Source organism: Echinops telfairi, unplaced genomic scaffold (genome assembly GCF_000313985.2).
Source record: "Echinops telfairi isolate 266 unplaced genomic scaffold, ASM31398v2 ScPeMD7_7424;HRSCAF=8462, whole genome shotgun sequence".
NCBI classification, from domain to species: Eukaryota; Metazoa; Chordata; class Mammalia; order Afrosoricida; family Tenrecidae; genus Echinops; species Echinops telfairi.
Window position 1 is genome coordinate 36,369,793 of NW_022111324.1, and position 25,635 is coordinate 36,395,427.

The 25,635-nt window shown below is 40.3% G+C and overlaps 1 protein-coding gene across 1 annotated transcript in view; it reads left to right on the forward strand.

Moving 5' to 3' along the window:
• Nucleotides 1–827, forward strand: part of RGS2 (regulator of G protein signaling 2) — a 3,435-nt gene extending 2,608 nt beyond the window's left edge. Inside the window, exon 5 of the mRNA XM_004706780.2 lies at nt 5–827. Coding sequence (XP_004706837.1) covers nt 5–140 — 136 coding nt within the window. The 3' untranslated portion in view covers nt 141–827. The remainder of the gene's footprint in view (nt 1–4) is intronic.
• The last annotated feature ends 24,808 nt before the right edge of the window (nt 828–25,635 follow it).

Here is a 25,635-nt window from a genome sequence, read left to right on the forward strand (position 1 = left end):
CAAGTGGTTGCTTTACAACTGCACAGAAAAGAGTTTACAGCTTGATGGAAAACAACTCTTATCCCCGTTTCTTGGAGTCCGAATTCTACCAGGACTTGTGTAAAAAGCCACAGATCCCCACAGAACACCATGCGACATGAGATGAAAAAGGACCCCAGAAATGGACATTTCGTTTTTTTTTTTCCTAACAAAGGCTGTGACAGGTCAAGAAATCAAAAGACTGACCTTGAATTCAGCCTGGGAGTTCAGGAAACAGCACTCTTTAACTATTGATTCAAAGTTGGTTAGTAACTCAGAAAGCCAGGAAGAGTCTAAGAAAAGCTTATATTGGGATGTCTCCCATCAGTGCATATAGGAAAGAGGAAAGGAAGGAGCCATGGCCTGCGTGTGGTGTCTCGGACTCTGGAGAAGCCAGAATGTGAGAGGAACCATAGGACATAATGCTGTCAGTCCAGAAGCATTTAAATCAATAGATCTGGGATGTGGCCTTAGGTAACTGGCTCTATGTTTTTCCTTAAATCCATCCATGTTACCACATAGTGGTCTTAGTTTTAGGTTTTTAGTACTATATAATGTTAACATGTTTACTGTGTGAAAGGGTACTGAAGTTCTAATGGCTACACATCATCAGTACTATTGTCTAATTGAACACTGAAAACTGTCTGTGTTTGAACCGTTAGGTGGTCTGTGAAATAAAATGAGTGCAGTTGTGTAGAAAACTGCCATGTGTGGTATGAGTGCCAAAAACCGTCTTGACGGCAGCTAAATGTTGATGTTGGTCTTTGAATACTTTTAATAAATTTATTTTGATAAATTAAGTCTTTGAACACTTGGGGGATTCCGATGTGTTGTTTGCTTTATATAAAATATAGCAGACACAGGAAAGCATCTCATTCTTCTCTATAAATTCACAGATATGTCCCTGCCAGATGAGAATTGTTAGTCCTCATCTGAAACCACCACCTTAGTGGGTGGAACATGAGTTACTCTACTCTCAAGTTATAGCCTTAGAAACCCACTGGTGCACATGGAAGAAGCACACCAGCCTATGCAACCACGAGGTGTCGTCGAAGGGATCAGGTATAAGGCATCATCAGAACAAAAAATCTTACCATAGTGAATGATGGGGGGAGTGAAGAGTGGAGACCCAAAGCCCATTAGTAGGCCACTGGAGATCCCCTTGCAGAGGGGTCTCAGGGAGGAGATGAGCTAGTCAGGGTGCGATGTAACAACGATGAGATGAAAAATACAACTTTCCTCTAGTTCCTAAATGTTTCCTCCCCACTCCCACTACCATGACTAGAATTCGACCTTGCAAGTCTGGCTAGACCAGAGAATGTACACTGGTAAAGATAGGAACTTAAAATACAGGGAATCCAGGGCGGATGAGCCCTACAGGAACAGTGGTGTTAGTGGCGAAACAGGGAGGGTGGAGGGAGAGTGGGTAGGTCGGAGGGAACCGATTACAAGGGACTATATGTGACCTCCTCCCTGGGGGACGGACAACAGAAAAGTGGGTGAGGGGAAACATCGGACAGGGCAAGATATGACAAAATAATTTATAAACTATCAGAGCTCATGAGGGGCAGGGAGTAGGGAGGGGAAAAATGAGGACCTAATGTCGGGGGTTTAAGTGGAGAAAAAATGTTTTGAGAATGAAGTACAAATGTGCTTTACACAATTGATGTGTGTATGGATTGTGATAAGAGTTGTATGAGCGCCTAATGTTTAAAAAAAAGAAACCCACTGGTGCAATTCTATAGGGTTGCAATGAGTCAGTGGCCGTAAGTTTTAAGTTATTAGACACTGTATAGATCAAAGAAAATTAATTGTCCCTAAAATCACTCGGGTCAAACAAATTTATTAATGAATGCAAAGGAACATTAACCTTTACAGCAACCCCTTTCTGGACTGTACTAAAGACACGCTAAATCTGAAGTAAAAGTAATGCAGACAAGGACTAGATTATTAACATTAAGTCATTTTCTCAAATGAAGAAGAGAGCCAAATATATGGAGTGTAAGTCTCTCTGGGGCTTATTGTTTCTTTTTATTCTAATGAAAACAAGGCTATTAGCATGAGCTCTAGAGACACATTCCTGCAACTGTTCATTTATGTGATAGTAAAGAGCCCTGGGTGTGGAATGGGCTATGTATTGGCTTGCTAACTGCAAGGACAGCACTTCAAAACCCCCAGCTGCTCTGAAGAAGAAAGGAGGGGCTTTTTGCTCCCCTACAGCCTCAGAAGCCCTTTGGAGGGTAACGGAATCCACTCAAGGACAGTGGGTTTGGTTTTAGTGGTTGTCAGTACAAAATCAGAATTTTCTTGATAGTCTTCCCTTCATTTGGCTAAGGGAAAATCCTGTAGGCTACATCACATAGTGATAAAAGCAGAAGTCCACGTTTAGATGCTCTTTGTTTATCATTGAGAAAGAGGCCTTGATCTGTGGTGTTTTATTTGATTTTTAATTAGCTATGTTATTAAAAGGCCCTGGTGGTGTACAACGGTGAGACAAGACTATAACAAATCAACTCCACAGGACAGGGAAGACAACCTTAAGGGAAAATCAAGTTAAGACCAGGGGAAGGGAGCATTTCCATTTCAGAGGGACATTTATATTTGTTGTTGGATATATGGGGAGGAGCAACCTCGTACCCGGAAGGGAAGCTCAACAATAGTTATAGGGAACCCAAGGGGAGAATAAATCCAGTTTGATGTTCCTGGGTAGACACTTTAATTAGTTTGTACCCAACCCTCAGTGAACCTTTAAGTTCCATGAACAAAAAAGTACTGTAATTAAACACTGGGCTTACAGGAAACATGGCATCTCCCGTAGACCACACCAGAAGGACTTGATGTGGAAAACCCACTGACTGAACTAGACCCTACCTCAAAACTACCTGTAGCCCTTGAACTTAAGAATGAAATTCCCTGATGAAAGAGGAAACATGACAACCACCCAAGACTGAGTTGGCATTCATTGGACCTTCATTAGGAGCCCTGTTTTAGCCAGTGTCCAACGAAAGGGGATCCCAAACCCCCATATATTTTCAGTCTCAATGGCGCCTTGCATTAATATGGTGTGCATTATTCTGATAGGCAAGGATCTGCCCTTGTAAGGAATGTTACAGGAAATTTTCTCCTAACACCAATCCCCATGCTCATTGTAAAAAGCTCAGTCATGTCAGAATTCATTCTGTACAAGGCAACAACTCATGGATTTCAGCTCTCAGTTGGACTGTACTCTCATAACCTGTTTTCACAACAGTACCTTAAAATCTATGCCATTGGATAAATTATTTATGTTATCAATAGAATTGCCTTATGCCCTAGGGGGGATAATAATGTCTTTATTGTCATAAAATGGTAATAGGACCACTAAAGTAAACCAGATTCATACATAAGTCGTGAACAACCAGATGGATTCTGGGCTCCCACTTAATTCTATCCCAATCCAAGAACAGGTCTTATAGTATGGCCTTGCTCAATTCTTACCTTCCTGAAGTGATCATTGAAGATATGGGTGCTACAGCCAAATATGGTGAAGAAAGCATATGGTGCCCAGCTAGCAATTGGAAGAGTGTCTGGGTTCTAAAAGGCGTGTACTCAAACACGCAGTCATCTAAGGGAGTTGTGAATTAAGTCTACCTCGATGAAGCAAACCAGCCTGTGTGATCCAAAGATGACAATTTAAAAAATCAAAATATAATGAAAGGTATTAGAGCTTAAATTGTTGTGTTAGTCCAGGTAGACTAGAAAAACAAATTGAAGGATACTGGTATGTGTATAAGAAAAAGCTTTGTATACAAGAACAGTTAAATATTGAGACAACATCCCAGCCCAATCAGATCAAGTCCATAAGTCCAATATTAACCCACATGTCCGATACAAATCTATAAAGTCCTCTACAAACTAACAAAACACACACAGTGACACCGAATGTAGGAAGATCACAGGCCAGTGGGTGCAAAATCTTGTGGATCCAGTAGTAGCAGGTGCATCTCAGCACTGGCAGGCATCTCCACATGGCTCCTCCAGTTCCCAGGGTCTATCAGCGTAGTGCCATGTGTCTTGTCAGTAGAGCATCTCTCAGGGAGTGAGCCCAGAGAAGAAAAGTGTCTCCCACCTCCAAGGAGGAAAATACAGGAGTTCCCAGAATTCTCAGTAGAACGCCATGCCCACACAGAGGCCTCATTGGTTATATCTTGATTGACAGTCCAGACTCTACCCCTTCACCCATAATCCTCTCAAATTGACACCCGATTATATAACTACCACAATTGTAAACACCCAATTTCTTAGAGACTATGGAAGACAGTGGGAGCCCAAAATCCATCTACAGCCTTCCTGCTCAGTTTGAGCCTCGAGCACAGTGGTTCTCAACCTTCCTAATGCTGTGACACTTTAATACAGTTAATATTGTGGTGACCCCCCAATCATAAAATTATTTTCTTTGCTACTCCATAACTGTAATTTTAGTACTGCTATGAATCAGGTGACCCCTGTGAAAGGGTCATTTGACCCCCAAAGGACTCGCGAATCACAGGTTGAAAGCCACTGCTCTAGTAGATCCCTTCTAGCCACAGCCAAGGGACTCAACATGCTTTGCTATCAGACAGATTGTAAAATTGATTATAGTGGATGGAACTGGGCTATAATAAGATGACTGGCCAACTGACCTTCCTCTTGACCCAACCTAAATTTTCTCTGGTTTTAAAGATTTCTTGCTTGTTCCATGACAGAAATTTTCTCTCCGGCTTAATTTAATATTGCTGGTGATCTTTTTTTTTTCAATCTTTATTATTGTTATTTCATTTGTTCTGTTTTGTTTTGTTTTTTATTTTTATTTTTGACTTGTTTCCAGTTTGAGAAATTGGATTGGATGCATAGAGACAATGACTGGTGAAGTGGTTTCTCGGGGATGGCAGGGTGGGTGGACATTTGAGCAGAACTGGGGAGTAAGTAATGAATGCAGGAGAGGGAGTGCACACTAGAAGTGATTGTGATGATGTGTATTCAACTCTTTTAAAAAGCAACTTAACTATGGAAGTGTATGATATGATATGATTTTATATCAGAAAATCTATTGGGAGAAAAAAACAGAAAATCTATTGGGAGAAAAAAACACCTGGTGGTATTGGAGGTTATGCAATGGGCTGCTAACCAAAAGGTCATCAGTTCAAACTCACCAGCTGCTCCACAGGAGAAAAATGAGACTTTATGCTCACAAGATTATAGCCTCAGAAATCCAAAGGAACTGTGCTCTCTGTCCATAAAATTGCTATGAATCAGAACTGACTTCATGGTTTTTTGTTTGTTTGTTAAAGGTTACCCTTTTATTTTCCAGTGAGCTGGTTTTTCTGCCTCTGTGGTTTTGGGGTTTCTGAGTATGCAGATGGTGTGTGTTTGACAGCTCAGCCAAGGTAGCAAGGAGGTCTTAGTCAACCCAGAGATGCTGCAGAAGAAAGGCCTCCAATTCTACATCAGACAAATCGCCCTGGAAAATCCTTGGCGCTCAGTTCTCCTTAGGGTCCCGTGTGTCAAAACAGACTCCTTGGCAACGGGTTACTGGTGTCATCGTTCTACTGGGAAAGGAAAGGTAATCAATCCTCAGAGTCAGAAGTGATGCTGTCACTTCAATGTGTGTCCTTTTGGGTCCCTATTGTATGGGACCCCATCCTCCTCCCCTTGTTACACTTTCTTGAAGAATAAAAAATAACAAGTCTCCAGGATCTTTCACAGAAAAGCTTGGGCCAAGTTAGGGACCCAATGCTGTTGTCAGATGCTATCTAGTCAGTTGCAACTACTAGCAACTGGGTGTAGAACAACAGGAAGCATTTTCTGGTCCTGCCACATCCTCACAATTGACCTTACGTTTGAGCCCATTGTTGTGGCCATTGTGTCAATCCACCTTGTCGAGGACCTTCCTCTTTTTCTTTGCCCCTCTACTTTACCAAGCATGATGTCCTTCCCCAGGGACTGGTCTTTCTTGACAACATGTTCAAAGTATATCAGGCTTGCCTCAAGGAGCATTCTGGCTATATTCCTTCCAAGACAGATGTGTTTGTCCTTTGGCAGTACAGGGTACTTTCAATATTCTTCACCAGCACCATATTTCAAATGCATCAATTCTTCAGTCTTCCTTATTCAGTGCCCTACTTGCACATGCACATACCTTTGCACATAGTCCTTTGCCTGGAATGCAGTTTTGGCTCTCATCATTCCTGTACCAGTGCAAGACTCACTTCCTCTGGGAAGCCTTCCTTGGCTTCTGTCATGAGGTCAGATCCTCTTGTAGATATTATCATAGCATGTTGCATCTTTAGTACTACAAGTTCATGTTAAAGTTCATGACTACTTGATAACTCTCTGTTCCACTAAGTTTTCGATGTTATAATTTAAGAGCCTGGTGTCTTTTTGTTCACCTCTAATGCCAATTCATAGCACAAAATCAGAGCTGAATACAAATTTTCAAAATGAATGAATCTTAAAAGATCTTACAAACAAATCTTGGTAAAACAAATATTTATCAATGCACAAGATAATAAGCACAACAATTTTTAAGTTTCTTTAGTTAAGATATCAAAATACTTGCAGAGCTTTTTCCTTTTGGGAAAAAAAATAGAAATTTCACATGCAAGACATATTCTCCAGTGTTTGACCTTTAATAAAAGTAGAAGTCAGACCACTGTAGCAAAAAGGCAAAAAAAATAAAATAAAAGGAGGTTTTAGTTTTTCAAGGTTGCTGAAAGGGCAGGCTTTTTTCAGGTGGTATTTTCCAATGTTCTCAAGTGTGGAACAAACTGAAATAGATTTAAGATTAGAAACTACATGACTCCACAAATATACATTATCTAATGTTCCTGCATCTAAGCGGTCATAGATTTAGAAGTCACAGTAATCATTTTTTCATACATCTTAAGTACAGGAAAGCTTCACAATGTAACTCCATAGATTCATACTGGAAAAAAAGGAGACAGATATGTGAGCACCAACCAAACTAAGCTCACTGCAGGGGAGTAGATCTCAACTCAGATGATTCTGTAGGACAGGGTAGAACTGCCCAACAGGGTTTTCAAGAAGGTACATCTTTGGGGGAAGCAGCTACATGATTCTCCCAAAAAGTAGCTGGGGAGTTTGAATTGTCAACTTTGTAATTCACAGGCAACTGCACCAACAGAGCTCCTCCTTTGATATAGAAAGCAATGTTTGTTTGTTTTTTAAATCATTTTGTTGGGGGCTCACACAACTCATCACAATCCATACATCAATTGAATCAGGCATGGTTGTGCATATGTTGCCCACATTCTTTTCTGCATTTACTTTCTATTGAGCCCTAGGTATCAACTACTACCCTCCCTCCCCCCACCCCCTGATAGATTGTACATTGTTGTTATTTTCATCTCTCACACTGACCACTGTCTCCCTTTGCCCATGTTTTCTGTTGTTCTTCCCCCTGTAGAAGGGTGTGTGGTTATGTGTCGATCATTGTGATTGGTTCCCCCTTTCTCACTTCCTCTCCTCTTCTTCGCCCTTCACTTCTGATATCACTATTCCTATTCCTGTTCCTGGATTCTGTGTGTCGTGAGCTCTCACCCCTTTCTATACCTGTGGACATGTTCCGGTCTAGTCTAAATTGAGAAGCCTCACTGGGGTCATGTTAGTGGGGGGGGTGAGTATGCCTCAATGTTTGTTTGTGTATTTGATGTAAAAATGTTTTATTACTGTATTTGATCATCTATGGCAGTGAAGCTCACCTTGTGGGGCAGGGGGGTGAAGAGTAGCAGTGATTGTGATTTTTCTGAGTCACGAGGGACATTATTGATGGGAGTTTGTGGTGCTTTGAGGTGATGTGGTGATTATGGGATGCATACTCTGCCAGGCACTATAATGTTACTAGGTTGGTTCCTGCTTTGAGCCCAAAATGACAGCAAAAGAAGGAGTTAGCTGGACTACCTGGAAACATTGCCTTTATTGAATGATGAGCTATAATATGCAGAGAGATTCCAAGGTGCTAGCATAGATGTCTTTTGAAAACTTCAGAAAATCATTTTTTGTCAATAGCAAAAAGATGAGGTTTGACTAATGTTCAGCACTCTAGCTAAAGAACAACTTGGAACTGCTCGATGTAATAACAACCCAAAAGAGTGCCTCCTGTGTTCTAAAGAATGAAAGTAGAAATCAGAGGGAGGGAAAAAGAAATACATTCCAGGTCAAGGCAATAGCATAAAAAAGGGTGGGGACTGTGCCATAAGGCTGGAAATCAACAAAAGGAAGATGAAGGAAACAAGAGCAAACAAGTGGGAGATGAATAACTCTCTATTGCAAAAGGAGTGCATGCTGGCCCAGATCAGAGATGAAATTGGGAAATTTCTAGAAACCAATGAGAATGAGAACACGGTGTACCAAAACTTATCAGAGGAAGTTTCATAGAAATACATGCACACCAGAAAAGGGAAGAGAGACTTATGAATGATATGCTGGCACAGAATTTACAGCAACTAGAGCAGAGTCACAGGACAATCCTAATAGCAAAAGAAAAGAAATAATAAGAATCAAGATTGAGATTCAGGAGAGGAAAAGTAAGAAAACTATGGAAAAAATTAATGCTGCTAAAAGTTGGTTCTATGAAAGGATAAACAGAATTGACAGACGCCTGGCAAACCTAACCAAAGAAAGGAGAGAACAAATCTCAATAGCAAGGATGATGGTTGAAAGGGGAGACATTACAACAGACTCTAATGAAATCAAAAGGAAAATTACACAGTACTACAAAGGATTGTACTCCAATGAATTCAACAACTTGGAAGACATGAACAAATTCTTTGAAAACAATCCCTCTCTGGACTATCCCCGATGGACGTCAAGAATCTCAAGTGACCCATAGCAATAGAAGAAATAGACAAGGTTATCAAGGGATTACCAACAAAAATATCCCCTGGACTAGATGGCTTCACTGGAGAATTCTACCAAGCATTCAGGAAAGAACTGACACCAATCCTACACAAACACTTCCAGAACAAAGAAAAAGACGGCAAACTCTCAAACTCCTTATGTAAAGCTAATATAACTGATACTGAAACCGGGCAAGGATCCCACAAGAATCAAGAACTACAGACCAATATCCCTAATGAACATTGATGCAAAAATCCTTAACAAAATACTAGCCAACAGAATGCACAAGTATGTAAAACAAATAATTCACTATGACCAAGTGGGATTCATACCAGGAATGCAGGCATGGTTCAACATACGAAAGACCATTAGTATCATTCACCACATTGACATGAAAAACTATAAGAACCACATGATAATATCAATAGATGCAGAAAAAGCATTCAGCAACATCCAACACCAATTCCTGTTTAAGACATTCAAGAAGATAGGAATGGGAGGAAAATTCCTCAAGATAATACAAGCTATATATGGAAAACCAACAGCCAACGTGGTAGTCACTGGAGAAAAGACTAACACAATCCCACCGAAAAAGAGGACCAGACAAGGATGCCCCTTGTCCCCACTCTTATTTAACATACTGGAGGTTTTAGCTAACAGCATAAGGCAAAGAAAAGACATCAAAGGTATTCCTCTGGGGAAGAAAGAGGTGAAACTATCATTATTTGCAGATGATATGATTTTTATATGAGGAAAATCCCAAAAGCTCCACAAGGGGAGTACTGGAAGCAATAGAGGAATAGGGCAGAGTGTCAGGATACAAGATCAACAAACAGAAGTCTATCAGACTGCTATACACATTGGATAAGACCACAGAAGAGGAGATCAAAAAGGTGGTACCCTTCACAATAGCCATGCATAAATTGAAATATTTAGGGATACACCTAACTAAAAGAACAAAAGATTTGTATGAGAAAAACTACAGAACAGTATTACCAGAAACCAAGAGTGACCTCAACAAATGAAAGCATCCCATTCTCGTGGATTGGAAGATTCAATATAGTAAAGATGTCAGTTCTGCCCAAGGCACTATACGAGTTGAATACAATCCCGATACAATTACCCTCATCTTTCTTCAAATAAATGGAGAAACTGATTACCAAATTCATATGGAGAGGGAAGAAGCCCTGAATTAGCAGAGAACTCCTCAAGAAGAAAGACACAGTGGGAGGGCTTGCTTTACCAGACTTTAGCACATACTATACACTCAGAGTGGTCAAAACTGGATGATACAGGTATAATGACAGAAACTCAGACCAATGGAAAAGAACTAAAAACCCAGAAATAAAATCATCAGCATACAGAAAACTGATCTTTGATAAGGGCCCCAAAAATATCAAATGGGAAGCAGATGCTCTCTTCAACAAGTGGTACTGGATGAAATGGATATCTACCTGCAGAAAAATGAAGCGAGACCCTTATCTCACGCCATGCACAAGAATAAGATTAAGGTGGATCACAGACCTCAACATAAAACTGCAAAACAATTAGGGCCATCAATGAGGGAATTGGGACCAACCTGAGAATTTTGGCAAAGAGAATACATAGGCTATCAGAAATAGGGAAGGACACAAATACAAATGAGTCACAAATTGACAAGTGGGATATACTGTAGATAAAACACCTGTTCACATCTAAAGAATTCACCAAGAGAGTAATAAGAGAGCCCATGCACTGGGAAAACATCTTTAGCAATGACACATCAGACAAAGGCCTTATTACTAAAATCTACAATACTTTGCAAGCTTACAATAAGAGAAAAACTAACTGCCCACTGAGGAGGTGGGCAAAGGACCTGAACAGAAGTTTCACAGAGTCTGAAATCCAAATGGCCAAGAAGCATATGAGACAATGTTCCCGATCATTAGCCATAAGAGAAATGAAAATCAAAACAACTATGAGATACCACTTAACACCCTCAAAGATAGCCCAATTAAAAAAATCAGAAAGCAGCAAGTGTTGGAGGGGCTGTGGTGAGATAGGAACTCTCATCCAGTGCTGGTGTACCTGTATGGAAATTGATTTGGTGATATCTAAAACAGATGGAGACTGAGCTACCATATGACCCAGCAAACCCCTTACGGGGCATATACCCAGAAGATACAAGAAACAAACCATGGCTCCGCACAGTTCACAATCGCAAGGAGTTTTAAACTACCCAAATTTCCATCAACAGACGAATGGATTAAAAAACTGTGGTACATACATTCAGTGGAATACTGTGCATCACTAAAAAGCAGTGTTGAATGCATGAAGCACATCGCCGTATAGGAAGAACTGGAGGAAATTATGCTAGGCAAAGTAAGCCAAGCACAAAAGGACAGGTACATAAGTCCGCTCAGGTAAGCTTTTTTAAAAAATGCAAACAGGACATAGGGAAAAAGTTACTGTATACAAACATTCCTGGGGTGAGGTCCAGGTAGTATGGCAGGGGCCAGACCAAATCCAGGGATACATATGGTAGCCAACTAAAAAGGAGGGACAGGGGGAACGAGAAAGGAAAAAAAAAGATGGGTATTGGGGGAACAGGGCTCTAACACACACAGAAGGGGTGGGTACTGTTTATATCTCCACAGGGAAAGAGGAACCAGACTTCAACCCGGTGCTCCAAGATGTGAACGCAGCATCCCGGCATGAAGCAGGGAACCAGAAGAGAGGTCCGAGGGGCTGGTCCCAATCCCAACTATGTGGACTGCTGCCCCTCCCCACAGAAGAATTTACTTCAGAGGACATCACTGAAACTACAGCTCAAGGAGAGGGCCATGTCTGGTCAGAGCACATGGGAGCAAATGAAGGGGGAGGAAGGGAGGGTGGAGCACATCCTGGTCCACCAAGCCTTGAGGATGATATCCCTATTCAGTGCAACCAATGAACAGAGAGGACCATATGGCCGGCTCCACTATAAGACACGACATCCCTCACTGACCCATAGCCCTACAGGGGACAACACTGGAGACACAGTGTGGTAATTGCGCCTGATCTGACTCCACCACACCGAAGTAAACCACTAAGGGCATACAACAAACAGCAAGAACAGAGCAAGGAAGTTCCGAGGGAATACCAAAAATAGACTTTGGGGCCAGGGCGTGGCACCCCATCAGACTCTACTGGAAAACACTCCTAAAGGTAAACAAACAGACCTTGAACTATTTACAGGCTTTTCTCTTTTTTTGTCATTGGTTTTTGGTTATCATTGTTTTGTTGCTTTGTTTTGCTCTGTCTTGTTTGTGTGCATATTATTATCTCTGTAGGTCTATCTAGATAAACAATCTGAAGGAGAAAACAATGGACCGACAGTTCCTGGGGGGACATGGGAGAGGGAGAGGTGGGAAAAGGAAGTGATGTTAACAAACTCAGGGATAAGGGAACAGGGAGTGATCCAAACTCGGTGGCGTGGAGAATGTAGGAGGCCTGGTAGGGCTTGATCAAGAGCAATGTAACCAAGAGGAATTACTGAAATCCAAATGAAGGCTGAGTATGATAGTGGGACAAGAGGAAAGTGAAAGGAAATAGAGGAAAGAACAGGAGGCAAAGGGCATTTAGAGAGGTCTAAATACAGGCATGTACATATGTAAATATATTTATATATGACAATGGGGTAATAGATCTATGTGCATAGGTTTAGTATTAAGGTAGCAGATGAACATTGGGCTTCCACTCAAGTACTCCCTCAATGCAAGAACACTTTGTTCTTTAAACTGGCATTATGACCAGTCACCTTCCTGACACGATCCTTGAAGACAAATGAGTGCATAAGCAAATGCGGTGAAGAAACCTGATGGTGCCCGGCTATCAAAAGATATAGTGTCTGGGGTCTTAAAGTCTTGAAGGTAAACAAGGGGCCATCTAGCTCAGAAGCAACAAAGCCCAAATGGAAGAAGCACACCAACCTGTGTGATCATGAGGTGTCGATGGGATCAGGTGTCAGATATCAAAGAACAAAAAGTCATATTGATGTGAATGAGGGGGAGTGCAGAGTGGGGACCCAAAGCCCATCTGTAGGCAGCTGGACATCCCCTTACAGAAGGGTCACGGGAGGAGACAAGCCAGTAAGGGTGCAGTGTAGCAACTATGAAACATGCAACTTTTCTCTAGTTCTTTAATGTTTCCTGTCCCCCACTATCATGATCCCAATTCTACCTTACAAATCCAGCTAGACCAGAGGATTAGGTACAGCTAGGAACTGGAAACACAGGGAATCCTGGACAGATGAACCCCTCAGGACCCATGGTGAGAGTGGTGATACTGGGAGGTTGGAGGGAAGGTGGGATAGAAAGGGGGAACTCATCACAAGGATTTACATATAAGCCCCTCCCTGGGAGATGGACAAGAGAAAAGTGGGTGAAGGGAGACATTGTAAGACATGACAAAATAATAATAATTTATAAATTATCAAGGGTTCATGAGGGAGGATCAGCAGGGAGGGAGCGGAGAAAATGAGGATACCAAGAACTCAAGTAGAAATAAAATGTTTTGAGAATGATGATGACAACAAATGTAAAAATGTGCTTAACACAATGGATGGATGTATGGATTGTGAAAAGAGTTGTATGGGTCCCCAATAAAATGATTTTTTTTAAATGTGGGGAGCTGTTACTAATCATTTTTGTCTGATCCAGTGTAAGCAGACCACACAATATGCAGAGGACAAGGAAAGGAAGCAAAGTCCAGGACTAGATGGCAAATGAGCCTTTCATGCTAACGGCTGGACTTAGTCTGAACCAGTTGGATCTTAAGCCCAGCTTAAATTCACCAAACTCACTTTGGGTGCAGTATAAATGGGCAGCAGGAAGCTCAGTTAGGATACTTCAATAATAGTCTAACTGAGAAAGAGCCCCTATCTTAAGCAGACCAGTATCACCATCAATGTAATTGAACAGTACTCTGTACATCATCCACTCTCTGTGCCGCACTGACCTAAGCCATGCAGAGAACAAACACCAAAATGGGCAGCCCCTGTCCTCCAGAGGAAGGAACTGATAAAAGAAGTATAGAAAAATAGTGCACAAGGTGAGCTATAATAGTTGAACAAATATCAAATAGAAGTACAAATACCTTCAGCTGGCACACATCAAAATGCAATTAAAGTGAATTATCTTTTTCAATAGAATTTAAAGAACAGGTTGCATTTGATAAATATAAAGGGAAGAGCATTCTGGGTAGAGAAATAGTCTAAAGAGACGGGGAAGGGAAAATCAGGATTATATATTATACTTGCTATGATCTATTAATAGGCAGATATTTTTGGTCGGGAGGCATAGTTAAAAGACAGTTCACAGATTCATTTCTTGGCTAATAATTTGAAGGCCCTCTTTGGGCAACGAGTTCCTAGATGATGCCAATAATTTTGACATGATGGCTAACTGAGCGGTTGGGAGGTTCGAATCATCTAGAGCAGAAAATCATGGCAAACGACTGCTTTAAAAATCAGCCATGGACATGCCTAGAGAGCGCCATGCTGCTCTGACACTCCTGGGTTCATCTGGAGTCAGGATCAACTCGTCTACTGCTTCTCTCTCGGCAAGGAGAGTGAAAGAGTAGAGTAAATGCTTGTCTATTAAGAATAAAAAGGAACGTTGGCGGCACAACGCTTGAGCACGCAACTGCTACCTGGGGAGGTGCCTGTTCTGACCCACCCAGCAGCTCCACAGGAGAAAGATCTAGCAACCAGTGTCCATAAAGATAAACAAAATAAATAAATACAAACCCTCTACCATCTAAGTGATTCTGACTTATACATAGTGACCTTATAGGACAGAATCGAACTACCCCTTTGGGTTTCTAAGACTACAACTTTACAGGAAGAGATGGTCTCGTCTTTCTGCCACAGGGAGACTGCCAGGTTTCAAGGGCTAACCTGATCAGCTCAATATTGAACTTACTACACCGAAGGGCTCCTCTCCTGGAAAACCCGAGGGGCCAGTTCTACTCCATTGCATTGGGTTTTTGAGGAGGTCGTGGCAGAGATATTATTGATTAGGCAAATAAAGGCATATAATGCAATATAATGAAACCAGTAAATTCAGAAATAAAGGGGAAAATTATCAATGACAACTGTTGCTATTCATCCTATATGAGCTATGAATAAATAAGCTACATTTTTTTCATAGTTCTTTTTTATTTAGTCCACCCCTGCCACCAATTAGAATGGAGAGAATTCCTGATAAAGGGACAACATTGTTGTTAATTGTAGGTGAAATCTGATATAGAATGGGCAGAGGTGCTAGTTTGTCAAGTGAGGTAAATTAAACCTTATGTTAAATAGTTTCCTTGCAAGACCTCAAAGACCCAGAAAGCAAAAGGAGTTGTTACTAATTTTATAGTTAGGGCAATGATTATTATGAATGAAGCCGTTAGGTTCAATATTTTTCTGAGGGGTTGCTGCCCTGAATATATAAAATTAAGTACTCTTGCTGTTAAAAGTAGTATGGAGGCAGTGGCTTGTGGAAGGAAATATTTTGTGGCTGTTTCAATTGATAACTTATTCAATTTAATATTAAGAGGATAATAGTGAAGATGTTTATTTCAAGGCTTATTCATGCCACTAAGAGCCCCAGGGCAGAGTGATTACATGTTGGGATGCTTACCTCAAGGTCCACAGTTCAAAATCACCGGCAGCTCCCCGAGAAAACGATGGGGATTTCCACTCCTGCAGAGTTACAGTCTTGGAAACCCACAATGAGTCGACATTGACTCACTAGCAGTGAGTTGGTTTTTGGTTTTGTTTTGTTTTATTCATGTCACTACTCATTAGGAATTGAGGGTGGTAATGAGAGTTCCGAGGAATACGGTAAGTGTATAATAAACATATAAATGACTTATGAAGACAAGAAGAATTAAAGCCATCATTTTTTGAGGCATGGCTCCATAGCTTATTTGGCTGACTGTACTATAGAACATGGTATAAGTTAGTAACACAGAGATTTTTTTTAAGTCTTTGGTTTAAGTTCAAAACCTAAGATTCTAGAAATAAGAGTACTGAAACCTCTTTTTTTACTCTATCAAAGTAAGCTTTTCAGACATATTTCTATGTTTGAGGGGGATGCTTGATAATATCATTGGAATAGAGACGTGTCATATTCATAAGGCTAATGTGCATGGCAAGACATTTGTCCCCCCCAGAAAAGTGCATTAGTTGGTCATAAAGAAATCTAGCAGGAAATACTCCTACTCATAGGAAGCAGAATATTAAAAACATGGCTTTAATTATAAAATTTAAGGTAAAGATTTCCAGGATTGAGGATATGGAAAGCTCCTAGAAATTGGATCTTACTAAGAGCATTTATTAGATTAATATTGGCATACTCAGCTAGGAAAATGTGCCTGTGGTTAAAACCTGTTACTACTTCAGACTCTCCTTGTGTAATCAAGGGGTGTCCAACTGTTTTATTGTTGCTGTTGTTAAAATTGAGATAAATCACACTATGGCCAAGGGTCACGAGGGATGAGGAGTCATAAATATTCTTGAGTAGTTGTTAATGTAGACAGTAGAAATGCTCCTTTTGTAAAATTATGTGTGACTGATAGATATTAGATAGTGATACTTCATAGACAATTGTTTGGGCTGCTGATACAAGAGCTCCAATTAGGGCATGTTTCGAGTCGGATCCTCAGCCTGGCTGCCCTGGAGACTGCTGCAACGGAAGATGCGCCTCCACTGATGTTAACCAAGGGTGGGGCATAGGATGGGGAATTATTACTAATGCTAAAGTTAGTGTTAATATCATGGAAATAATAAATCTTAATCATAAAAAGTTTTCCTGCGTCTGCTACGGGTTGAAGAAGACTGTTGGAAACTTTACAAAGTTGTAGAGTCTAATCCCCGTGAGTTCAGTGAGAGTAAGGAAAGCAACAGCCCAAAGGTTTGAGATAATAAGTGATAGAAGATTCGCTAGGAACACTGTTAAAAAGAGGAATTGAACTTCTGCTTTACAAAGGTTTAAGTTTTACAAAGTTGCTTCGTTCTGCCATTTTAACAAGCCCTATTCCTGAGCAAATAGTTATTTTACAAATTAAAATTATTCTATTCATTTAGTACATGTACTTTAGAAAATTTGGCCTTATTTCCCTTATCCTTTCGTACAGGGAGAAATAATTTCATAGGCAAAAACTGACCTGGATTACACTAGCATGAACTCAGATCACATAGGACTGTGGTGTTGAACAAATAAACCTTTGAGAGCAGCTACAGCATCAGAATGCCCTGACAGAACATTGAGGTCCCGACCCCTGTTGTGATACGAACTCTGTAATAGGATTGTGCTGTTATCCCTAGAGTAATTTGATCTGTTGATCAGTTAATTAGGTAAATAGGTGATTTGGATTTTTTTCCAGATTGTCTAGGTATAGGATCATTCAGAAGTTATTTTTCCTCCAGATCACACCAACCAAAATTATTAGTTTGTGTATCTATTTATTAGACCCATAAGAGTAAGTTATTGGTTAGTTAACTAATTAATTAAAGCTCCGTACGTTTTTCTCGTCTTATGCCCACCTCTTCACAGAGAGGTCAACTTCACTAATAAAAAGCAAGAGACAGTTAAAGCCTTATGTGACCACCCATGTAAGTCCTCATTCAGAGAACAAATGATTCTGCTACCTTTGCATGGTCAGAGTGTCACAGTGCCTTAGCACATGTCGCTGGACAGGCAGAGCCTCGAACACTAGCGATGCTGGAAGTACAGTTTTGGAGTGTGCCTGTTTCACGGCCAGTTCCACCTAAGCACTCTATTCGTTAACTACTAAATCCTCCTTTGGTTATGAATTTCACAAAGACATTGGTAAAGAATATTCTTAGAAAGAAAATGTAGCCTATTAATTCCCACCAAACAGGTTACACCTTGACCTAACATTTTTATGATTGTGCTTGAGTTTAATACTATTCCTTGTAAGGATCTGCTGAGACGACAGTGTATAGAGTATGTTAGCCAGCGGTGGGGAAGACTTACTGTCAGGGCTTGTTGAGTACACAACAAGCTCCTCCAGGTGGGTGTGAAGCACTTTTAAGTCCTTTCAGTTTTAAACATTTGCTAATAGTTCTCAGGCCAGATGATTTTGTTCATAGACATCTAGATTTAGAACTAAGCATAATAGGATATTGAATCCCAGTTTTTTTAGCTGTCACCTCTTCTGATTAAAGTCACTTTTATGTATGGATTATTATAAGAGCTGTAAGAATCCCCAATAAAAAAATTTTCCCCAAAAAAGGGTCACTTTTATAGTGTGTTTTTATTTTATCTAGTGCTTTTTACAACATAGAAAAAATTCAACTTTTTAATGCAATAATTTCCTAAACATGCTTTATGCCGGTATTTATTAAGTTGGATCAACCATATGACCACAGTGGTGGGCCCCAAATTATGTAACTCTAGGAAGTGTAACTTAGTAGAACTTTCATTCATTGCTTAATTTTTTGTTACCACTGTAATGAAGTGTCATGAGCTACTGAAGGTGTGTGCTTAATATCTGCTCTTTAGGATCCATAAAGATCTAGAGAGCATTTTCCCTGGGGGGAAGGGAAGTGGGGCAGAGTCTTGCATATATAGGTTTATGCAATAAAAAGGCAAAGAACAAGCTTTGTGTTCATGGAATTAACTATGACTCATCTCTGGGCAGTTTTAGTGCCTTGTTTTGGTTGATTCATCTACATCAATAGTGATTTTTGAATAGCTCTTAAGAAGAACCGATTTCTTGAGTGAATTTTATAACATATTGATTCAGTATATTTAAGTGGACATTCGTATCTTTATATCTTATAATGCAATCTCATTTTTAAAGTTTGGCATGACACAGTAACATTTTTAGATACAAGTTTGATATGGTAGGGAGGTAGGTGGGGGTGCAATAAGATAACTTAGTATTAATTTTATGTCTATGCATATGCATATGCATATCAGTCTATGTATGTCTAAAGCTAGTGAATCTGTTCCAAATATTTTTATGTCTTCAAGTATTAATTAAGTTACATCAATAGGTATGGATAAGGAAACTTGAGTATGTACACAATGGAATAGTATGCTTCCCTAAATAAAGTGATGGAATTAGAAAACATCTTATGACAGGGCTGGACCTGGAAACCATTATGCTGAGTGAAGTTAGTCAACCACAAAAGGGAAACTGTTGTATGAGTCCACTAGTATAAGGATAAACACCACAATGAAAGCAGGTTTCTGCTCTCAGGTCACATAATCGTATAATCCAGTCATCCGAACAATGGGGTAGTGAGCGCACCTGGTGTCCCTGAGCCATGCACGCATCAGCCCCTTTATATGCACATCCTAAAAAGCACTTCGACAGAGCAGGCCTCACCTGTGGTCAGTCTCTCAAGATGAGAAGAGAGGGAAAGATAAATCAGTTGCTGCCATACAACACTGCGCTAAGGTCACCCCAAATCAACAGACACTCCTGCAGGAGTGCTTATCAAACTACTAGAAGTCCAAGTCACGGTGGGATTAGGGACATGTCTGGCTCAGAGGAGTTTACACTTCTGTTGGTGGATAAGCCAGGCATCGTGTTGCCTACTAATGTTTAATAATACTTATATAAAACCTAAGGTGAGAATACACCTGATAGTATGTTCCTAATTGGACACTTTTGACCTAACTTTTATCTAACGCTTTGTGACCCAGGCCAAATGCAATAGACAACTGAGACTTTAGACTCTGTCTTTTGAGGTACATAACATCCTTCATAGGCCCCACCGCAAGGATTCCATGTGCAAACCCCACTAAGGAGCTGAGCTTTATTTAAACTCAGCTGTAGCAGATTTAAGAAACGGACATACTTCCTTGGACTTAAGGCTGAAACACTCTAGTGTGAGAAGCCGATGACTGCTAGCCCAAGGTTATGGAGTTGGTGGACTTGAGTTCAGATATCTTGCTTTGAGAATGTCCAATGAATGATGGCCCAGGACAACCACATATTTACTATTTAGTGCTCTCTTTGTTTTTTTCTGAAATGCGTTGCCCGGCAGCATGGTTCTGCCTTTGTGAATGAATGGTAGTGATAGCTTTGCCCTATTCCCACCTCACTGTTCATGCAGTGTCCAGTCACTTAAGCTTTCAATCTGCACAAGTCAACAATTCATGTATTGCATTCTACAGAAATGGCCCATACATGCATAATATCCTTATCTGAACAGTGTTTTAAATCATGTACCATTGGCTAAATGAATGATACTAGCAATAGAATTACCTTCTGTCCTAGGGGCATGATTTATAATGTGCTCTATCATAAAATGATAATGATGTCCCTACAGTGAACCAGAAACATATATAAACCATAGATACATGAATGTATTTGGGACTTGAACTTAATCATTGCCCTAATCTAAAAAAAAATTGTTCTTGTAACATGGTCCTTCTCCATACTCTGTGAGTTAGTTAGTTTATTGTGCCAACCTGGCTGATAAACACATGTGGGATTAATTGAAGGGCAGAGGGATAAATGGCTCAGTGAGCCTCGCCTTTCGAGTTCTCAGGTCTCTTGCTTTGTAATGGTTGCACCAGGGTGCAGATGCCTTAGCAATTCCCAGCTTCAGCTTGCAAGGCTGACTTCCTGCAAGACATCCCCAAGGAGAAGCCACATGGCCTACCCCGATGTAGCCCTGGGTGCTGGAGCAGCCGTGTGGAGACCCCTGCCAATGCTTACACATTCACCGACTCAGCTTTCCTCCTGCAGTCGGTGTTATTGCGTCTGTTTTGTGAGATCGAGGAGGAATTTTTGTGGATTGGTGTTGGACATACGGGTTAATGGGTTAATGTTGGACTTGTGGGCTTGGGCAGCACTGGGTTGGGATGTTTTCTTGATGTGCACTTACCCTTTATATAAAAGGAGTTTCTGTGGATTTTTCTCTAAAGTACCCAGACTAAGACACTCTGCTTCATGAAGAGATCACTAAACATATAGGTTCTATTGCCAAGTGTGGTGAGGAAATCCGAGAGTGCCTGGCTATCAGAAAGAATAGGGTCTGAGGTCTTAGAGATATGCCTTTAAATGAGCAGCCATCTAAATGAGGTGTCAACTAGGTCAACATGGAAGAATCATACTAGCCTGTATGGTCCAAGGATTATAAATCATAAAACCCAATCCAATGGTGGAAACAGTATTATAGCTTAAATTCTGCACACCTAGTTTCCAGAGGCTACAGGTGACATCAGAAGCCCAAAATCCCTTCGCAGATTTCACCCCACCGCCATGGATTAAGCCTCTGGTGAACCCCCCACCCCGACCACTGACGAGGGCTCTGAATAACCTTGCTATCAGACAGAGAACACGCTCCAGTCGATTATTGCAGAGATAGGTTAAAATGTAAAACCATCTCGTTTGATCTCCCTTTTGACCCATTTTAAAATTGTTTCGGTTTCTAATCTTTCTACTTTTTCTTTGATTGAGGTTTTTCTTCTCTTTTGTTGTTCATTTTTGTTGTTTTGTTTTTGTTGCTACTTCTTGTTTTTGTTTTGTATGGGGTATTTTGTATATCAAATCCATAGAAATATATGGAGACAATAACTAGATTAACAATTTCTTAGGGGCATGCCAGGAGAGGTTGGGGGAAATGGGGAGCAAACAGCCAGTCCAAGAAAGAAGAAGATGTTCTAAAATTGAATGTGGTGATGATTGCATAAAACTTCTTAATGTGATTGAACTGTTAAATCGTATGATATATGAATCATATGCCAATAAAACTAATGAAATTTATTAATTAAAAAATTGCACCCATCCTCTGTACACTGGTGCAGATAGGAACTGGAAACACAGGGAATCCAGGATGGATGATCCCTCAGGACCAGTGATGAGAGTGGTGATATTGGGAAGGATGGAGAGTGGTGATACTGGGGGATAGAAAGGGGGAACTGATTACAAGGATCTACATATAACCTCTTTCCTGGGGGATGGACAACAGAAAAATGGGTGAAGCGAGACATCAGGTTGTGTAAGATATGATAAAATAATAATAATTTATAAATTATCAAAGATTCATGAGGGAGGAGGGAGGAGGGAGCAGGGAGGGAGGGGAAAAATGAAAAATGAGAAGCTGATTCCAAGAGCCCAAGCGGAAAACAAATGTTTTGAGAATGATGAAGGCAACGGATGTACAAGTGTGCTTTACACAATTGACGTATGTATGGATTGTGATAAGAGTTGTATCAGCCCCCAATAAAATGATTTTTTTTAAAATTGCACCCATTGTTACATGAAATGGATAGATAATTATTCTATTTAGACTTAGCTACAAGTCATTTGAATTAAGGCCTCCACTGGATAATGGCACCCAAGAACAACATTTTAAAAAAGGGGTGGGGTAGGAACAGAAAGTATAGAAGCACACAAACACAACTAAACACTTCTTTCCTTTGTCTTAAATCAATTTCCATAAGACCATCAATCAATCTGATCCTGAAATTCTACTAAATCATTCTTCAGAATATCCAACTAGCGTTTCCTTCTCTTACTACTGTCATCATTCACTCACTCACCAAGATCTCCCCATCAGCCTCTTAAGAGGAGTCACGTCTTACCTCCAGTGTCCAATCTACTCACTACAATGTTATATGAATGCTGATTGAATCGCTACTGTTAGCTACAGAATATCACACAAACTTCCTTCTAGCTACAAAATCATCAACGGCTTGGGTTAAAATTTCCCCAGAGATCCAAATTTTTCACACTAATGATGAAAATCATTCCTCATTGTCCCAAGGATATATTTTCTGCTTGTATTGGTTCAATTGCTCCCCTTGCTTAAGACTACCCTTTCTCTTAAATTTGCTTATTTGTCAAGGCTAAGATCAAGTTTCATCTCCATGAAATATCTCCAAGACACTTCGTCTTATCTCCCAACTAAATCATCAGGAGTTGGACAATTCTATCTTGCTCTATTTAATTTTTATAGTAATTGGTAAAGTTACAGACACAGAAGATATTCAGTAACCATTGATAATTAATTCATTGATTGATCATTAGACGCAACTAAAAATCCACACAGTGATATAAGTGGATTAACATTTGCTGAACTTACTTACAAAGGAGAAATATTTATTTTCAGAGTACTACATGCTTTTCTTTTTTCATTTGGCGCTACATTATTGCCACGCAGATTAAGAATAGAACTATGTGGATCTTGGACAAGATCCTAGGATTAGCTTTTCTCCACGCCAAAGTTAATCTAGTATTTGTATGGTTTCAAAAGTACACTGGCCTATACAGAAATGTCCCTTAGGGCTGAAGCTGTGTGTTTATTTAGCTGGTCTGTATCTTAGATGTGTACAGACGTCACACCAAAATCAAAATAATGAAATAGAGAAGTGTGCCAAAAGAGTGACAAGAACTATTTGTTACTGTCTTTAGAAAGTGAGGGATTGATTTTTGGGGGCGGAGGGAGGGGTGCTTTTTAATATACTTGGAACTTCAAACTTGATAAAGTTATAAAAAATCACAAATTACTCTGATTCTGTCTTTCACTTCAGGATACAACTATAGGTAATAAATGCATTTTGAAACCAAGAAAATATGCAGTTTATATGAGCTCTGAAGTAGTTCCCAGATATAAAGCTTTTGCTGGAAAAGCACAGTCCTTAGTAGACTACTGCCCTGCTTGCAAGGAAGCTGATGATGTTACATATTCATCTGCTACAAAGCACCACATTTTTATAGGGTGAGATTTCTTACAGAAGTGGACATTACATATACTAATCTAAATGTTCTACTTTTTTAAAAAAATCGTTTTATTAGGGGCTCATGCAACTCATCACAACCCATACATACATCAATTGCGTAAAGCATATTTGTACATTCATTGCCCTCATCATTCTCAAAACATTTGCTTTCCACTTAAGCCCCTGACATCAGGTGTTCACCTTTTCCCCTCCCTTCCCACTCCCCCCTCCCTCACAAACCCCCGACAATTTATAAATTATTATTTTGTCATATCTTGCCCCGTCTGACGTCTCCCTTCACCCACTTTTCTGTTGTGCATCCCCCAGGGAGGAGGTCACATGTAGATCCTTGTAGTCGCTCCCCCCTTTCCAACCCACCCTCGCTCTACTCTCCCAGCATCGCCACTCACACCACTGGTCCTGAAGGGATCATCCATCCTGGATTCCCTGTGTTTCCAGTTCCTATCTGTACCAGTGTACATCATCTGGTCTAGCCAGACTTGCAAGGTAGAGTTCAGATCATGATAGTGGGTGGGGGTTGGAGGGAAGCATTTAGGAACTAGAGGAAAGTTGTATGTTTCATCGTTGCTATATCGTACCTTGACTGGCTCTTCTCCTCCCCAAACCCTGTACAAGGGGATCTCCAGTGGCCTACAAATGGGCTTTGGGTCTCCACTCCGCACTCCTCCCCTCATTCACTATGGTAAGATTTTTTGTTCTGATGATGCTGCATACCTGATCCCTTCAACACCTCGTGATCGCACAGGCTGGTGTGCTTCTTCCATGTGGGCTTAGTTGCTTCTGAGCTAGATGGCCACTTCTTTAGCTTCAAGCCTTTAAGACCCCAGGCACTATATCATTTGATAGCCAGGCACCATCAGCTTCCTTCGAAATGTTCTACTTCTTTTCAGTTTCTTCTACATCAGATTTTGAATACCAGAACTTCACAAATCCTATACTTCTAACTTCCAAAAAAAGTTTTTAAAAAATGATTAACATTTTAAGAGCAACTAGCAATGGAATAATTTCAGGAAAAACGCTGGTCATCAGTTTTTTTTAAAGATAAAAGTTAATTATTCATTCATGATTGAAGATGTTACTGTTAATGAAAAAAATCTCTCCACTTTGAGAAGTTTCTTTAACCCAGGGAATTTAGGAAGGACCCAGAATGTATAATATTAAACACAAAATCAGTAAGCTACTGCCAGTCAATCAAAAGATATAATATAGTAAAATATAATCTGAGCCACATGTGTAATTTGAAATGTTCTGGTAACTGTATTACATTAAGTAAAAATAAACTAGTGACATAAATTTCAATAATAATAAAAAATAATTTCTTAAACTTAAGATACCCAAAATATAAACATCTCATTGTTTAGTCAAACTTATTAGTGAGAACTGTTAAGCTACTTTTCCTGGTTAAGCTTTAGTACTGTAGTGTCAAGTGAATCCACACAAGTTGCATTCCTAATGTCCGTGTGGCTACGATTTTTGCCATTGATCCATCCAGAAAGAAGATAACTGCTCAACGGGGCTTTCCTTCTTAAGCTTCATGAAAGCAAAGCAAAAACTGAGTGGCAAGAATTATCATTAACAGCGTACTTCACAGCTATCAAATGCTAAGCAGCAAGTTTGGGGTAAAAGGGATTTTCCCAGTCATGTATCTTTGATGTGATGACCCTGCCATTCAGTTGATTCCCACTCATAGCGACCCTCTAGGCAGAGGTTCTCAACCTGAGGGTCGCGACCCCTTTGGGGTCAAACAACTCTTTCACAGGGTTCGCCTAAGACCATATTTCCGATGGTCTTAGGAACCAAGACACCACTCCTCTATCCGTCTCCAGGTGGGCCTGCCCATATGCAGATACACCCACATACAGGGGTCACCACAACATGAGGAAGTGTATTAAAGGGTTGCAGCATTAGGAAAGTTGAGAACCACTGTTCTAGGGCCAAGGAGAGCTGCTCCCAGGGTTTGTAAGGCTGTAAATCTGTGCAAGAGCCGACTGCCTCATCTTTC